General features: G+C 47.3%; 1 protein-coding gene across 1 annotated transcript in view; it reads left to right on the forward strand.

Annotated features, from left to right (window-relative positions):
- The window catches only part of GFM1 (G elongation factor mitochondrial 1), an 83,865-nt gene extending 65,611 nt beyond the window's left edge, over nucleotides 1-18,254 (forward strand). Inside the window, exons 14-18 of the mRNA XM_029061859.1 lie at nucleotides 5,758-5,920; nucleotides 8,824-8,968; nucleotides 14,648-14,808; nucleotides 16,741-16,794; nucleotides 17,865-18,254. Of these exons, the coding sequence (XP_028917692.1) occupies nucleotides 5,758-5,920; nucleotides 8,824-8,968; nucleotides 14,648-14,808; nucleotides 16,741-16,794; nucleotides 17,865-17,996 (655 nt within the window). The 3' untranslated portion in view covers nucleotides 17,997-18,254. The remainder of the gene's footprint in view (nucleotides 1-5,757; nucleotides 5,921-8,823; nucleotides 8,969-14,647; nucleotides 14,809-16,740; nucleotides 16,795-17,864) is intronic.

The following is an 18,254-nucleotide window of genomic DNA, read 5'->3' on the forward strand; positions in this document are numbered from 1 at the left end:
CCCTCTCTCCTTCCCTCTCTTCTCTCCGTCCCTCCCCTCTCCCTCTCTCTCCCTCCCTCTCTTTTCTTCCTCTCTCCCTCCCTCCCCCTCTTCTCTTCCTTCTCCCTGTCTCTCACCCCTCTTCTCTCCCTCTCTCTTCTCTCTCCCTCTCTCTCACTGTCTCTCTCTCCCTCTCCCCCTCGTCTCGCCTCTCCCACTCCCTGTCCTCCTCCCTCTTCTTTCTCTCCCTTTCTCTGTCCCTCTCTCCTTCTCTTCGCTCCCTCTCTTCCTCTTTCTTCTCCCTCTCTCTTCTCCCACTCTTGTCCTCTCTCCCTGTCTCTCCCTCTCTTCTCTCCCTAGCTCTCCCCCTCCCCCCGTCCTTCTCTCTCCCCCTCTTCTCTCTCTCCTCCCTCTCTTCTCTCCCCCCCTCCTTCTCCCTCTGTGTCTGTCTCTACTCCCCGTCCCCCCTCCGTTCCCGGCCCGTGTCTCCGGCCCTCCTTGCCAGCGGGCTCGGGGGTGTGGTGGGGGGTTGCTTTGCTTTGTACATTCCCTTCCTTCCTTCCTTCCTTCCTTCCTTCCTTCCTTCCTTCCTTCCTTCCTTCCTTCCTTCCTTCCTTCCTTCCTTCCTTCCTTCCTTCCTTCCTTCCTTCCTTCCTCCCTCGCTTTCCTTTTCAATGGGGGGCGGGGGGCAGTGCCCCACTCAGCCCTGCCCCGTCTGCCCTGCCTGGCCTGCCCTGATCTGGGGGGGGGGGGACGACGGCGCGAGCTTGGGCCGGGTCTGGAGCCGCGACGCCCAGCCGCCTCCGGACCCTCTCCTGTCCCGTCCTGTCCAGTCCTCGCCGGTCACAGCCCAGACCCCCGAGGGGAGCCGACGGACCCGTGGCCCCGTGGACCTCCTCCGCACCTCCTGCGGACCCCGGGGAAAGGGCACCCGGTGCCCCTCGTTGACACACCGCCTTTCCTCGCCTTTGGTTCAGGGTTTCGTTTGGGGTTCGTTCATTCGGTCGTATTTATTGAACGCTCACTGCGTGCAGAGCACTGGACCGAGCTCTAGGAAAGTACAATCTGGCAACAGATAGAGACGATCCCTGCCCAACAGCGGGCTCACAGTCTAGAAGACGGAGACAGACAACAAAACAAGTAGACAGGCATCAATAGCATCAAAATAGATAAATGGAACCATACATATATATCTGTACATATTTGTTACTCTATTTTATTAATGATGTGCACTTACCTCTTGTATAGATAGCTCTTGTATAGATAGATGATGATGTGCATTATCCCCCAAGGGAAAGGAGGTAGAGCAGAGGGAGGGCCTCAGATCAATGGGGAGGGGAGGAGGAGCAGAGAGAAAGGGAGGGCTCAGTCTGGGAAGGCCTCCTGGAGGAGGGGAGCTCTCAGTAGGGCTTTGAAGAGGGGAAGAGAGTGAGCTGGGTTTGTTTTTGAAGCCGCTCTCAAAAGGAGCGTAAAATCTCCTGCTGGAAGCGAGCGTTGATTTCCCCTTCGCTCAGGTCCCTTCCAGATCAGACCTGAAGATGACCTCAAAAGTATTTCAAGTTTTAGTCAGCGGGGCCTAGTGGCAAGAGCCCGGGCTTGGCAGTCAGAGGTCGTGGGTTCTAATCCTGCCTCCGCCACCTGTCTGCTGTGTGACCTTGGGCAAGTCAGTCACTTCCCTTCTCTGTACCTCAATTACATCATCTGTAAAATGAGGATTAAGACTGTGAGCCCCACCCGTGAAAACCTGATGTCCTTGCATTTACCCCAGTGCTTAGAACGGTGCTTGGCACGTAGTAAGCGCTTAACAAATTCCATCATTATTAATTATTACTATTATTATTTAGTCTTTCGAGCTTCATTCTACACTAGATGGGGCAGCTGATGACTCTTCATGAGGGTATTAGGGTCTGGCTTGGATTTTTCAATTTACAATTGTTATTGTCTTTGCTGAGCGCTTACTGTGTCAAGCAGCATCCTAAGCACTGGGGGAGATCCAAATTATTCATGTGGATACAGTCTCTGTCCCATATGAAGCACTTCATCTAAGGAGGCCGAACAGGCATCAAGTCCCCATTTTATAGGCGAAGAAACTGAGGCACGGGGTAGTTGAGCAACTTGCCTAAAGTCAAAGCGGCAGATCTGGGGTGAGAATCCAGATTGCAACAGGAGAAGCAGCGTGGCCTAGTGGATAGAGCACGGGCCTGGGAGTCAAAAGGACCTGGGTGCTAATGCCGGCTCCGCACTTGTCTGCAGGGCAAGTCACTTCATTTCTCGGGGCCTCAGTTCACAGTCGGGAGTCGTGATCCCTGCGCACAAGGAGCGTTCGTTCTCCGGGAATGCATCGAAACTCACTCTTCAGGGGTTTTTTTGCAGCTCTCTTGCTTGAGTTTTAATTCCCTGATGTTGGGTTAACCGTTGAGTGACTTGCACGAATGTCAAGCCAATTTAACGTGGGAGTGAAGTTTGAATTCCTATTCTTTTGTACAGTGTCTAAGTAAGGGAGAGGCACCACAAATCCCGATGAGTGGGGAATCCGGGCATTTTGCCGAGAATAAAGAATGAATCTTCAATGAATCCTAGTTAACACCCCTTGAAGTGGAACCAAACGGAGTAGTGAATATATCAGAACATATGTTTCGTTGATAGGGCGTCTTTCCGAGATGAGTTAAAGGTTTTCCGTGAGAATGGATCGAGTAGGATTTTGGATTATGAAAAGTCTCGGATTTATTTAAAACTAGCGTCGCGTCGATTCTTGTTGCCGTTCGTTCGTGAGAAGAGGGGGCAAAAGACATCCTTTGGGGAGGACTCACGTTTACGATTTTTGACTTGAGATTTTAATTAATAATCGTCGTATTTGTTAAGTTCTTACTCTGTGCCAAGAACTGTACTAAGCACCAGGGTGGAAGATACAAGATAATTAGGTCCCAGATGGGCTCACGAATTTATTCGTTCATTCAGTAGTATTTATTGAGCGCTTAGTATGTGCAGAGCACTGTACTAAGCGCTTGGAATGTACAGTTTAAATAGTAGGGAGAGGAGATATTGAATCCCTCTTTTGCAGGTGATGGCAAAATTCCCCCTCTAGACTCTAAGCGTGTTGTGGGCAGGGACATGTTTACCAACTCTGTTATATTGTACTCTCCCATGTGCTTAGAACAGTTTTCTACACATAGTAAGTGATCAATAAATTTGAGCAAACTGAAGCGTAGAGAAGTTAGGTGACCTGCCCAAGGTCACACATCGGGCAAGTGGGAAGCAGCGTGGGCCAGCGGACAGAGCCTGGGCCTGGGAGTCAGAGGACCTGGGTTCTAATACCAGTTCTGCCACATGTCTGCTGTGTGACCTCAGGCAAGTCACTTCACTTCTTTGGGCCTCAGTTACCTCATCTGTAAAAGTGGGGATTAAGACTGTGAGCCCTATATGGGACAGGCACCGTGGCCAACCTCACTAACCCATATCTTCCCCAGTGCTTAAAACAGTGCTTGGCACATAGTAAGCTCTGCTTTTCCTCGGCTTCCCGTCCCTTCCGAGGCATCACCACTTGCTCCCTTTGCTCTTCCCCCATCCCCCCACCCCACAACACATATATATATATAATTATATATATATAATTCTATTTGTTATATTTTAAATATATATATATAATTCTATTTGTTTATATTGATACCTATTTACTTGTTTTGATGTCTGTCTCCCTCCCCTCTAGATTGTGAGCCCATTGAGGACAGGATTCTCTCTCCTTATTGCATCTATTGTACTTTCCAAGCGCTTAACAGGGCTCTGCCCACAGTAAGCGCTCAATAAATACAACTGAATTAATGAACAAGTGCTTCACAAATACCGTGTCTGCTACGTGACCTTGAGTAAGCCACTTGACTTCTCTGTGCCTCGGTTACTCCCTCTATACAATGGGGGTTAAGACTGTGAGCCCATACGAGACATGGAGCGGGTCCAACATGATTAGCTTATATCTACCCCAGTGCTCTCCCCCGATTAGACCGTAAGCCCGTCAAACGGCAGGGACTGTCTCTATCTGTTGCCGACTTGTTCATCCCAAGCGCTTAGTACAGTGCTGTGCACATAGTAAGCGCGCAATAAATACTATTGAATGAATGAATGAATGCTTAGTACAATGCTGGCACATAATAAGCACTTAACAGACACCGTTAAAAAAAACAGTAAGAGAACCAGGATTATAACCCAGTTCCCCTGACTCCCAGGCCTGTGCTCTTTCCACTAGGCCACAATATTTCCACACTTAATAGCATCTATCGAGCACTTACTTCATGCAGACGTAGTAAGTGGGTGGGAGAGTAGAAGAGAGTTAGTAGACAAGATCCCTGCACAATCTTGGGGGGGATAAAGGGGGCAGACTGTAAAATAAATTAGAGGTGGGGGAACCTAATGTCCGTGGAGTTGTGTACCCAAGTGCTTAGTCCTTAAATGATGCAGAGGTGTTGGAATGTCAGTAGTGACGAGGAGAATTGGGAAATATTCGCATTTTACCTTAGACTAGGCTTTCGGGAAAATTTGATCACACTTTTTCTCAGTGGCGGCTGTAGAGTAATTGACAACTCAGCGTTTTCCTCCCCTACGTGTGCGGTAATTTTTGGGTGGGGAAGGGAAGGAGGCCCCGCCTTTTCACGGTGGTTAAGATTTTCTGCTTAAAGCTCCCATTCCTGCTTGGGCTTGAAGAGTAGAGTTAGCAATATAATAAAATTACTTTGGGGTTTGGAACCTCAGGTAGGTAAACAAGACGCCAGACCAGATTGAAATTTAACAACTAGAACTTCTGTTTTTGTCGGAGAAGAAAAGAAAAGGAATCAATCAATGGTGTTTATTAAGCACCTACTGTGTACGTTGCACTCGGTGATATGGAAGCTGCGTGGCCCGGTGGGTGGAGCCGGGGAGTCAGAAGGTCATGGGTTCTAATCCCTGCTCCGTCTCTTGTCTGCGGTGCGGCCTTGGGCAGGTCGCTTCACTTCTGTGCCTCAGTTCCTTCCTCTGGAAAATGGGGTTTGAGGCTACGAGCCCCATGTGGGACAGGGACTGTGTCCAACCCAGTTTGCGTGTAACCACCCCCACCCCTAATGCAGTGCCTGGCACAGAGTAAGCGCTTAAACAAATTCCACGATTATTATTACTGTGATTAGTTTTCTGAACTAATGATATAAAGCAATTAAATAATAATGTTGGTATTTGTTAAGTGCTTACGGGGTGCCAAGCACTGTTCTAAGCGCTGGGGTAGATACGGGATCATCAGGGTTGTCCCGCGTGGGGCTCGACGTCTTCATCCCCGTTTTACAGATGAGCTCACTGAGGCACGGGGAAATTAAGTGACTTGCCCCAGGTCACATAGCTGCGGGATTAGAACCCATGACCAACGACTCCCAAGCCCGGGCTCTTTCCACTAAGCCACGCTGCTGCTGCTTCTTAAATAATAATAATAATAGTAATGTTGGTATTTGTTAAGCGCTTACTATGTGCAGAACACTGTTCTAAGCACTGGGGTAGATACAGGGTAATCAGATTGTCCCACGTGAGGCTCACAGTCTTAATCCCCATTTTACAGATGAGGTAACTGAGGCACTGAGAGGTTAAGTGACTTGCCCACAGTCACACAGCTGACACGTGGCAGAGTCGGGATTCGAACCCATGACTTAAATCTCTTGGGCGGAACAAGCCAAATTGTGTGTCTCAAATTGCAGTTTAATTTGGTGACGTGCTAATTCTTTGATGTTTATTCTTTCCCTTTTTCTTCCCCTAAACTCTGCCTAGGTTTGATTTTACACATAAGAGACAATCTGGTGGCGCTGGCCAGTTTGGGAAAGTAATAGGGATGTTAGAACCTCTGGAACCTGAGAACTACACTCAGCTGGAGTTTGTGGACAAGACTTTTGGGACAAATATTCCAAAGCAGTTTGTGCCTGCAATAGAAAAGGTGAAGTATTTACTTGAATTTTGCTTTATTACAACAGTTGAGCAGTTGTCCTCTTCCTTTACCGTCACCGAAAGATCGCTTAATTCTCTCTGTGACATTTTCTCGGGTCATTTAAGGACTTCAATCCGATTTTGAAAGTTCGCTTAGGTTTTGAAAAGGGTAAACACTTTTTACGTTAGCGTGGCGTTCATTCATTCATTCAGTAGTATTTATTGAGCGCTTACTATGTGCGGAACACTGCTCAGCGCTTGGAATGTACGGTTCGGCAACAGATAGAGACATCCCTGCCCAATGGTGGGCTCACAGTCTAATCGACGTGACTCGTGGTATTTCATGGTCATAAGTAGCTTCTAGTTATGCGGTTTCTAATATTTAGACCCCGAGCTAGTTCAGGTAGTTTTAATACAGTCATAGAGAAGTGATGCCTGTGCATTCAGCCACTAATCTACAAGTGGATAATGTGAGGCATTTATTCTTACCTCAGTAAGAATCTAGTTTTACCTACACGCTGTAGAGTTTGATAGATGTGCATGGAGTAGTACAGTGTAGTACAGTGTTTGTGCATGGTGTTTCTACAGAAATGCTCTGGGCGTGTTACTCCCCTCCTCAAAAATCTCCAGGGGTTGCCTATCAACCTTCGCATCAAGCAAAGACTTCTCGCGCTTGGCTTCAAGGCTCTCCATCCCCTTGCCCCCTCCTACCTCTCCTCCCTTCTCTCTTTCTACCGCCCACCCCGTACGCTCCGCTCCTCCGCTCCTCCGCCGCCCACCTCCTCACCGTCCCTCGTTCCCGCCTGTCCCGCCGTCGACCCCGGGCCACGTCCTCCCGCTGTCCTGAAATGCCCTCCCCCCTCACCTCCGCCAGACTAACTCTCTTCCCCTCTTCAAAGCCCTACCGAGAGCTCACCTCCTTCAGCAGGCCTTCCCAGACTGAGCTCCCCCTTTTCCTCTGCTCCTCCTCCCCTCCCCATCAACCCCGACTCCCTCCCTCTGCTCTACCCCCTTCCCCTCACCACAGCACATGTGTATATTTGTACATATTTATGACTCTTTTTTATTAATGATATGTATGTATAATAATAATAATAATAATAATAATAATGGCATTTGTTAATGCTTACTATATGCAAAGCACTGTTCTAAGCCCTGGGGAGGATACAAGGTGATCAGGTTGTCCCACGTGGGGCTCACAGTCTTAATGCTCATTTTCAAGATGAGGTAACTGAGGCACAGAGAAGTTAAGTGACTTGCCCAAAGTCACCCAGCTGATAAGCGGCGGAGGCGGGATTTGAATCCATGGCCTCTGAATCCCCAGCCCGTGCTCTTTCCACTGAGCCACGCTGCTTCTCTAATCTCTAATATCTATAATTCTGTTTATCTGTTTTGATGGTTTTGATGCCTGTCTACTTGTTTTGTTGTCTGTGTCCCCCTTCTAGACTGTGAGCCTGTTGTTGGGTAGGGATTGTCTTATCTGTTGCCAAACCGTACTTTCCAAGCGCTTAGTTCAGTGCTGTGTGCACAGTAAGCGCTCAATAAATATGATCGAATGAATGAATAGTAGGGCCTGTTTAAAAGTACTTCTTCAGGAATCTGAGGTATGTTCTTTGACTGGACTGAAATGAAGAAGTTTGGATAAGAGAGTTGGTGGATTTACATGTGGTCCAAAATTAAGAGGGGGCACAGTGTGGCTCAGTGGAAAGACCACGGGTTTAGGAGTCAGAGGTCATGGGTTCTAATCCCGGCTTTGCCACCCAGACTGAGCTCCCCCCCTTTTTCCCTATGTTCTCTCTACGCCCCCCTTCACCTCTCCGCAGCTAAGCCCTCTTCTCCCCCCTTTCCCTCTCCTCCTCCCCCCTCCCGCCCCACCTCCTCAGCACTGTACTCGTCTGCTCAACTCTGTATATCTTCATCACGCTATTTATTTTGTTAATTTTGTTTAATGAGGTGTACATTACCCTGATTCTATTTATTTGCCATTGTTTTTATGAGATGTTCTTCCCCTTGACTCTATTTATTGCCATTTTTCTTGTCTGCCCGTCTCCCCCAATTAGACTGTAAGCCCGTCAAAGGGCAGGGACTGTCTCTATATGTTGCCGACTTGTACATTCCAAGCGCTTAGTACAGTGCTCTGCATATAGTAAGCGCTCAATAAATACTATTGAATGAATGAATGAACCTGTCAGCTGTGTAACTTTGGGAAAGTCCCTTCTCTATGCCTCAGTTCCCTCATCTGTAAAATGGGGATTAAGACTGTGAGCCTCAAGTGGGACAATCTGATTACCCTGTATGTCTCCCAGCACTTAGAACAGTGCTCAGCACATTGTAAGCTCTTAACAAATACCAACATTATTATTATTATTATTATTATATGTGTATGTGTGTGCATGTATATATATATAGGCATATACAGATATCTATATTTATACATGTATATATATCAATATCAATTTCCACTGCCATATATATATCAATCTCCTCTGCCACGTACCAGTTTTTCTTGATTATAAGAAAGTTTTCTTCCTTTGTGAATTATTTGCCACTTGAATTTTAAACTCTACAAGAGAAGACTAATCGCCACACAGAACCATCGGGTTAACATTTAAACATGCTGGAAGCTTGTGCTTAACTGCGTGTGTAGTTACAAAGATGTGGTTAACCCTTGGGGAACAGATCACTCATTCGGGAACTTCTTAATTCCAACGCTTCTTGGGCGAGAGATTTCTACTTTGGCTTTCAGTAAGTCCTTTGATTGCTCTCTGCCTCGGTTTCATCATTTTGTAAAACACAGGCAGCGACATCAAGGTTCAAGAAGTTGACGGTTGAACTCTGTAAGAAATTAAGCTCGCGTTTCTAACCCGAGCGTTTGCGAAGTCCTAACTTGGGGGGCTTCCATTTTTTTTTCAGGGTTTTCTGGGTGCGTGTGAGAAGGGTCCTCTCTCGGGTCATAAGATATCTGGCGTTCGATTCGTCCTGCAAGATGGAGCCCATCACATGGTGGATTCCAATGAAATCTCTTTCATCAGAGCGGGGGAAGGAGCAGTTAAACAAGGTAAACCATTCAGCTTTACTGGTCTCGAAGTTATCTGATGCTCTTTTTTTTAACTCATTTTTCCAAATCATAGGTAATCCACCACCCACACAGTGAGTATCAAGGGCCCGATACCAAGAATCGAGAATTTCCTCAAGCTTTTTTAAGGAAAACAGACTTTGGCCCAACCCTGGCTACTCGGGAGAGCCTTATTTAAATGGCCGAAAGTCCACAATTGTTCACTGAGTTCCTTCGTGACTATGTGACACTGGGGATGTTCACGGGCTCCTCTGTTTCCTTCTGCCCTGGACCGTATTGTTACAAAACTCGTAGTGTTTAGGACTCCAGGATGCTGCCACATTTCCTTTTGAAAGGAAGCAGGAAGCCCCAAGCAGAGTAGGCAGCTGCATCTGCTGCAGAGCTTGGGATCTCTTTAGCACGTGAAACGTCTGGAAATTTTCACTCTAAAGAAGAGTGGGACTCGGGAATGAAAAGAAGGGTCCCCGGGTTCACCTTCATTGGCTCCTGATATTGGCACAACCCCTGTAGCGAGCAGGATGGCAGAGGCTCGTCAGGAAGATGGGAGGTATTCAACCTTTGCCGTGGTCAGCTGGAGGCACCACGGGCCTCTATATGCGGCCCAGGGGATGGTCATTCGGGCTGACTCTTCGGCCTTGAGGTGTCGATACTGAATCTAGTGGAAAGTGCAGCGTGCTGGGGTTCGGGAGATTTTTGGACCAGCATCTCTTCTTGCAGCTCATTTTCTGGTCTGAGAAATGGAGCCATCTCATCCTCCCTTTCAGAAGGCCAAACCGTCACTCTTCCCACATTCCTAATGGAACTCACCTCCTACCTAATCTAGGAACCATCCCATTCTGGAGATCGAAGTGACGTCGATCTCGGCCAGTCCAACGACCCATTCTCTTCATATGAAACTTCTGCTGCGTCTTGGCTTTTCTTCTCTCCCTTTCCCCTTAAACTCATACCCTTCTTACCGTTGGCTTCGGTTTTCTCTGGTTTTAAGCCTATGCGGAGATTATTGATGGGCAAGGTGACACCTCCTCCCTTTCCCTACTGACTCCCTCTGTTTTCTAACCACTTATATCCTAGTTAAACACTCCAGTCACAGATGCTATCACCCCACATCTCGATTATTCCAATTGCTTTTTATTGCATTTATTAAATGCCCACAGTGTATGAAGTACTCTGCCAAGGGGTGGGATGCTTTCACGCAAACCAAATCAAGACGCGATTTATAAATTATTTGCATTAATGTCCATCTCCCCCTCTGTAAACTGGCTGTGGGCAGGGAATATGTCTACCCGTTGTTCTATTTTACGCTTCTCTGGACTGTGAGCACGTGTTGGGCAAGGATGGTGTCTACCCACTCAGTTGTATCGTTCTCTCCTAAGCACTTAATAAAGTGCTCTGCACACCGTAAGCACTCAAAAAATAGGATCGATTTGATTGAAAAATACAATGACTTGATCTCAAGTGCTTAGTATTAATAAATAAACAGTCAACAAATAAACAATTGGGGGTGATGATGTTGATGGTTCCTGGTTCCGAAGGGCCTCACGCCTGAAATGAGGAAGGCAAACACGTGGTACACTGAGTAGGTAACCCAATCAACAATTTAAAGTAAAATGCATAAATAAGAAAATGAAATAAAAACCGTGGTAAAATGTGGAAACTGAACACTGCCTGGAGGAGTCAGTGTTTTCGCGGTTCCAGGCAGAGTGAGCTTTGGTGAGAAACTGCCATAGTCCCCCTGGAACTTCTCCCGACCCGTAGCTGGTTTCAGGCATTTGGCCAACCCGGTGCAGGGAAGAATTGGCCACCCCTTCCCGCTCTGCACGGCGCCATTTCTTCATGCTGGGCACGCAGCGGGGGATGCTCTGTTGTCATAGAGGAGTCCGTGTCAGCCTTCTTCCCCCCGACACCTCTGCTCCAGAGCCAACACGTCCCCTTCTCGGGTCCCGGTTAACCCAGGGGCCGCTTCCCCCTCGGGTGGAGAGAGGTTGAGCGCTTTCAAACTTGAGCTGCCTCCTGGATGGCCTGCTCTGGAGCAACGGCCTCTGTCTCTCGCGGTCCAGAGTTGGCCCTGTGCTACTATGAGGCCTCCAGCTCCTCCCGCTTAGATTCTCAGGCCCAGTACAATAGTATTTAAGAAGCAGCGTTGCTCAGTGGAAAGAGCCCGGGCTTGGGAGTCAGAGGTCATGGGTTCTAATCCAGGCTCCACCACTTGTCAGCTGTGTGACTTTGGGCAAGTCACTTCACTGCTCTGGGCCTCAGTTCCCTCATCGGTAAAATGGGAAGTAAGACTGTGAGCCCCACGTGGAACAATCTCATTACCTCTTATCCCCCCCCCCCAGTGCTTAGAACAGTGCTTGGCACATAGTAAGCGCTTAAAAAATACCATCCAAAAAAAAAAAAAGGGTGCCCAAGCCACATGGACCTAAGAGCTACAAGCCCCAAACAAAATGTAGCCGAGAGCTGCATGTGAAAAGAAAAATTCCTTTGACTGGAATGGCGAGTGTCGGCGGTGAGGTATCCGGGACAGGAAGTCGGGCCAGGCACCAACCCGCTCTTCTCCGTGGGCCCGTGAAGGCAGGGACAATCAATCACAGTCGTATTTATTGAACGCTTACTGTGCGCAGATCACTCTACTAAGCACATGTAGCACACCGCTCTTCTCCTTGGGCCCTTGAAAGCAGAGACAGTGTCATCCTGGCCTACGGTGGCGGCCAATCGACCTATCGGTCGTATTCATCGAATGCTTACTGTGTACGGAGCACTGTACCGAGCGCTTGAGAGACTAAACTAGAATAGAGTTGGTAGACACGTTCCCTGCCCTCAACAAGCTCATAAGCTAGAAAGAGCTTTCAGTGTAGAAATATATATCTAGCCTGTGGTACCTTAGCTTCTCCCGGCCAGCTGCAGTTGGGCTACACCTCGTAAGTAACGTCATCGAAAAGAAAAGTGAGGTGTTAACCATTCCAACTAGTCCTGCAGGCTATTAAGGGCAGGGAACGGGGCTACCAAGATAGCGTTCTCTCCCGAGTACTTAGTACAGTGCTCTACACACACTAAGCACTCAATACGTACCACCGATTGGTTGATAGCCTGGTCCTGGGTGGGGTAGGTATTAGGCCAGACTTTGGATTTCTGGCTAGTTTCCAGTTCCAAGTCAGGTCCTTAAATGCCCCCACCAAAATACCTTGGAATCGAATAAGGATTCTTAATTATTTAGATACTCGGGGTTGAGCGGGATCATAATTGGTTCTGAAAAAGGAGCTCCGAGTTGTAAACGAGTGACTCTGCAAGTCTTTGCTTGTTCCTTGGAAGCAGGAAGTTGAGGCAAGGTTTAGTAGTCTGCTTGGCTTGCTTTTCCCCCTCAATTTCTGAAAGACGTGGTTTGAGGTAAAAAAAAAATCTTGCCACTTAATGGAGAGCCTTACTCAGTATCCTTTTTTCCCCCCGCTAACCCCTTAAAGAGTTTTAGATCCCTCAGTTCAGTTATGTTTCAATTATGCCACTTTTCAATATGTTTCTATTTTTATCAAAACTAGAAGACAGGGCCCTCTCATTCTAAGCGAGCCCATTCGAAACAAACAACTTCAGATACTTTGGGTCATGGATTAAATGGGCTATCCTGTCTCATTACCCCTGAAAAGTGGTTTTGAGCTCAGGCTTTTCTCTTCGAGATTCAATTCAGTGAAAAATAGAAAATCGAGTAGTCATTTAAAGGAAAGATGATTTGAAGAACTCTAACCAAACTTTGATGAAAAGACAGGGCTCTCACTTTCCTTGAAACAACAGAGGATCATATCGACAAAGCAGGATGGTTTTAGTCCTAGACAAGTCATCCCGATGTGGTAACGCTCTGCTGTAATGAACATGTCATGTAATGTAATGTCATGTCACTTCCCCAGCTGCATTCATTCATTCGGTCGTGTTTATTGGGTGCTTACTGTGTGCAAAACACTGTACTTAAGCGCTTGGGAGAGGACAGTATAGCAAAAGACATATTCCTGCCCACAGTGAGCTCACAGCCCAGAGGGGTAGACAGATATCTGTGTGATGACTACACAAGGGATCTCTCAGGAGCCTAATACTTAGAATTTTGAAAATTTCCCTCAATAATTATTTGCCAGATATGCTAGATGCAACACATGCACTCGATTCACAGTGCGTGTTTTCCTCATGGGCTTTGGCTAGAAGGCTGTTAAAGAATTAGGTTAACGTTCTTCCAATGACACGAGTCTATTTTTCGTATACAGCACGTTGAAAGAAACAGTCGCGTGCTAACCTACGACATCAAACATGGTGAGCACTACCACCTGTGTCTTCCCTAACTCCCACATTATATGAGGACTGAATGTGCTTAAATGAAAAAGAAATGGGAATGAGACGGCGTCAGTTTTGACTAAAACATATGCCCCCAGAAGAATTCAGCTGGACAGATTTTTAGTTTGCTTTGTTGATAAGGTGCCCTGTTCCCAGCAAGGCCTCTTTCCACATTTTCATTTAAATTTATTTTGTATGTTTTGGGGTTGGTTTTTTTTGCGAGCGGGTGGGGGAACGGGACGTTTGGCAGTCAAATCAGCACCCAATTAAATTGTCTACCCGGAGCAAATCAACTAGATGATTATTAATTAATTCATTCATTCAATAGTATTTATTGAGCGCTTACTATGTGCAGAGCACTGTACTAAGCGCTTGAGATGAACAAGTCGGCAACAGATAGAGACAGTCCCTGCCGTTTGACGGGCTTACGGTGTAATCGGGGGAGACGGACAGACGAGAACAATGGCAATAAATAGAGTCGAGGGGAAGAACATCTCGTAAAAACAATGGCAACTAAATAGAATCGAGGTGATGTACAATTCATTAACAAAATAAATAGGGTAACGAAAATATATACAGTCGAGCGGACGAGTACAGTGCTGTGGGGATGGGAAGGGAGAGGTGGAGGAGCAGAGGGAAAAGGGGAAAAAGAGGGTTTAGCTGCGGAGAGGTGAAGGGGGGGCGGTAGAGGGAGTAGAGGGAGAAGGGGAGCTCAATCTGGGAAGGCCTCTTGGAGGAGGTGAGTTTTAAGTAGGGTTTTGAAGAGGGAAAGAGAATCAGTTTGGCGGAGGTGAGGAGGGAGGGCGTTCCGGGACCGCGGGAGGACGTGGCCCGGGGGTCGACGGCGGGATGGGCGAGACCGAGGGACGGCGAGGAGGTGGGCGGCGGAGGAGCGGAGCGTGTGGGGTGGTCGGTAGAAAGAGAGAAGGGAGGAGAGGTAGGAAGCGGCGAGGTGATGGACAGCCTCGAAGCCTAGAGTGAGGAGTTTTTGTTTGGAGCGGAGGTCGATAGGCAACCACTGGAGTTGTTTAAGAAGGGGAGTGACAGGCCCAGATCTTTTCTGCAGGAAGATGAGCCGGGCAGCGGAGTGAAGAATAGACTGGAGCGGGGAGAGAGAGGAGGAAGGGAGGTCAGAGAGAAGGCTGACACAGTAGTCTAGCCAGGATATAACAAGAGCCTGTAACAGTAAGGTAGCCGCCTGGGTGGAGAGGAAAGGGCGTTCGACCTTCCGTTTTACTTAATCGACCCGGACCCAGCCGTTGTATCCTTCATGATATTCTGGTGTTTGGGCAGGATCCACAACAGGTATGGTTTTGGTAAATACCTCAGCTTGGTTTCATATCTCCCTAGCTTTGGCAAGTACGTCACTCTGTATCCTGGAGCCTGTCATGTCCGTGGAAATCGTGGCCCCGATTGAATTTCAAGGAGCAGTGATTGCTGGAATCAACCGTCGCCACGGAGTAATCACAGGACAAGATGGAGCTGACGACTATTTTACACTGTATGCGGATGTAAGTGCATTGACGATTCGGAAGATTTTCTTAATCACTGGAGAAGAGCGACATTTCCCAGCTATTTAATCGATTTGGTTATTATATATATCGGTGGTATTTGTCAAGCGCTTACTATGTGCAAAGCACTGATCTAAGCGCTGGGGGGATACAAGGTGATCTCACGTGGGACTCACGGTTTTAATCCCCATTTTACAGATGAGGTAACTGCCTTGCCCAAAGTCCCACAGCTGGCAAGCGGCGGAGCTGGGATTAGAACCCACGACCTCTGACTTCCAAGCCCGGGCTCTTTCCACTTTCCTCTTTCCTCTTTCTGCTTTGGAGAAGCAGCGTGGCGCAGTGGAAAGAGCACGGGCTTTGGAGTCAGGGCTCATGAGTTCGAATCCCAGCTCTGCCACTTGTCAGCTGTGTGACTGTGGGCAAGTCACTTCACTTCTCTGTGCCTCAGTTCCCTCATCTGTAAAATGGGGATTAAGACTGTGAGCCCCACGTGGGACAACCTGATTCCTCTGTGTCTACCCCAGCGCTTAGAACAGTGCTCTGCACATAGTAAGCACTTAACAAATACCAACATTATTATTCCACTGAGCCACGCTGCTTCTCTTAAAAAAAAAAAGAGGTTATAGGGGTAGGGGATGGGTAAAAATAGGCTGGCTGTCGTACAGGGGAAAGTACTTGGCCCTTCTCAGCCATCCAAAGCAGAGGGACCAGAGGAGTGAAATTCCATCCAAGCTTCCTTAAATTCTGGCTGCATCAACCGCCAGTTTCGCCACTGCGGTTTTCACCTTGTCAGTTGATTCAGTATTGAGGGAAGAAAATGTTCTCTCACTTTTTTCATTGCGCGTCTTTCTCTCGCTCGTACCTCTCATGTTCAAACCTCTCGGGGAGGCGACACTTCTCTCATGAGGAGCGGGAAGACTCAATCTCCCAGAAGGCAGATGCCATCAGTAGTTGTTTGAGGATTTCAAACTAGGCTGATCTCTTTTCTGCTTTTTGTGAATTGGAAACCACTTGAGAGCCAGGCACAACAATGAGGCACGACCGGTCGGGGCACTGGAGAACTGAGAGCCGCGTGGTTTACCATTGAGTAGGTCACTCGAAACTAAATGTCTGTAGGGGGAAGACTCGAAAATTTTAGGATGCAGCATAGTCTAGTGAAAAGAGCACGGGCCTAGGAGTCCGAGGACCTGGGCTCTAATCCTGGCCTCCACCACTTGTCTGCTGTGTGACCTTGGACAAGTCACTTAACTTCTCTATGCTTCAGTTACCTCATCTGCAAAGTGTAGATTCAATTCATTTATTCATTCAATAGTATTTATTGAGCGCTTACTAAGTGCAGAGCACTGGACCGAGCGCTTGGAATGTACAATTTGGCAACAGATAGAGACAGTCCCTGCCCAGTGACGGGCTCACAGTCTAGTCGGGGGAGACAGACGGACAAAAACAAGACAACATAATCTTGATAAATAGAATCAAGGAGATGTTCACCTCATTAATAAAATAAAAAGTGTAATAAAAATATATCCAAATGAGCACAGTGCTGAGGGGAGGTGAAAGGGGGAGGGGGAGGAGCAGAGGGCAGAGGGGGAGCAGAGGGGAAAGGAGTAACTCAGTCTGGGAAGACCTCTTGGAGGAGATGAGCTCTCAGTAGGGCTTTGAAGAGGGGAAGAGAGTTAGTTTGGCGGAGGTGAGGACCTGTCTTCCCTCGTCCTTAGATGGTGAGTCCCTTGTGGGACCAGATTATCTTTTATCTATCTACTGCAATGCCTCGTTCACCGCTTGGCGAATAGTACTTGCTTAACTGATATCACTTCCTGTTATTACTATGATGCTTTTTTGGCCTCAGTCCGTTTCAACTCTTAAAAGCAGAAATCCTTCCCCTCCAAAGGGACCTGAAGTGACTGAGATGTGTATTCTACTTGGATTTTTCAGGTTCCACTGAACGACATGTTTGGATATTCTACTGAACTTAGATCGTGCACAGAGGTGAGCTTCCTGTTAACTTGCCCTCACTATATTTTGCTTTCTGCTTTCTGCTGCAGCCCAAGAGTGCTTCTATCTTTTCTTTCCCAGTATCTGAGTAATTGTGAAGCGTCGTTCCATTATCCCTTCCCCCAAAAAGGGAAAAACATGTCTCCCCCCACCCCCCCACAAAATGACTCAGGTAAGCTCACCTCCAAGATGTCTCTCCAGACTAATTTCACTTGATTTTGGTCACCCATTTTACCCCACCAACTTCCAACTCACCTCCTTTGTTCCCTCTTCCCACTGAACACTCGTGAGTCTCATTTTGGAGTTGGTGGTGAAAACTGTCAGTCTGCAGGTTCAAGACTGCTTGTGAGGCTGAGGTTGCGGGGAGACATTCCTCCCGGCTGATCCTGAAGGCATGAACCTCGGGGCCTCGAGTAGCTGTTTGGTTTTGGTGGGAGCCATGGCAAATCTTTAAAAAGCTTCCTCCCTCCACCTTACCTTTTCTAAAGACACAGGAATCAGAGGAGCCAAGTTTTCATTGTGAGTGAGAGTGCAAACAGGTGTTTTAGCGGGAAAATAGGACCTTGGATCAGGGGCAGGGGGGACGGGCTTCAAAGAGCTTATAGTCCAGAAGGTCCCATTCGAGTTGTTTTCGGCTCTGATCGGAAACTCCCAGGTCTTGGACGAGATGTAGAATGAGCGGAGATCAAGAGTCCTGCTCGAAAGAACTGGGGGAAATCATTCCCATCGTCCACATGGAGTGGACACTTGTGACGGCAATTCTTTGTCACTGCCTTCCTTTAAAAAAAAAAAAGTCTGGTTGCATGTGTTTATGCTTTTGTATTTCTCCCTTCTTCCTCAAAGTCGGTACCATTTTGTCTACGTGATTTGTAAATTCTACAGAGGCTGCACACAGCAGATGCTCAGAAATCCTGCCGTTCATCACCGGTGAAACCCAGGGATGCCGATCATGTGTGGCTTGCTTTTTTTTTTTTAATTAAGAGTTAATGAAAGACATTTTGTCTTTGCAATACTCAGTCCGCTCATTGTAACACACGCTGATACTTTTCTCCTCTCCCCATTAGGGAAAGGGCGAATATACAATGGAATACAGTAGATATCAGCAGTGTTTACCTGCCACACAAGAAGACCTAATCAATAAATACCTAGAAGCCACTGGTCAACTTCCAGCAAAAAAGGGAAAAGCCAAGAACTGATTTTCCTCATCTTGAACTAAGCACTGACCTCTTCACGATCCTTTCCAAATTCAGATGCCTTGATGGATTCCAGTGTGATGAACTCAGACCATTTAGGGTTTTTTTTGTTTTGTTTTTTGTTGTTGATGTTGTTTAAAGATATGTGGCCTTTATATTCAGGAAAGTACCAAGAGTAGAGAAATGCCTGTTTGGTTTTTGATGTTTATTTCCAAATGTCTATTAAAACGAGATAGTGCTGTTTTGTATTTGCAGTGTAAA

Source organism: Ornithorhynchus anatinus, chromosome 1 (genome assembly GCF_004115215.2).
Source record: "Ornithorhynchus anatinus isolate Pmale09 chromosome 1, mOrnAna1.pri.v4, whole genome shotgun sequence".
NCBI lineage: Eukaryota > Metazoa > Chordata > Mammalia > Monotremata > Ornithorhynchidae > Ornithorhynchus > Ornithorhynchus anatinus.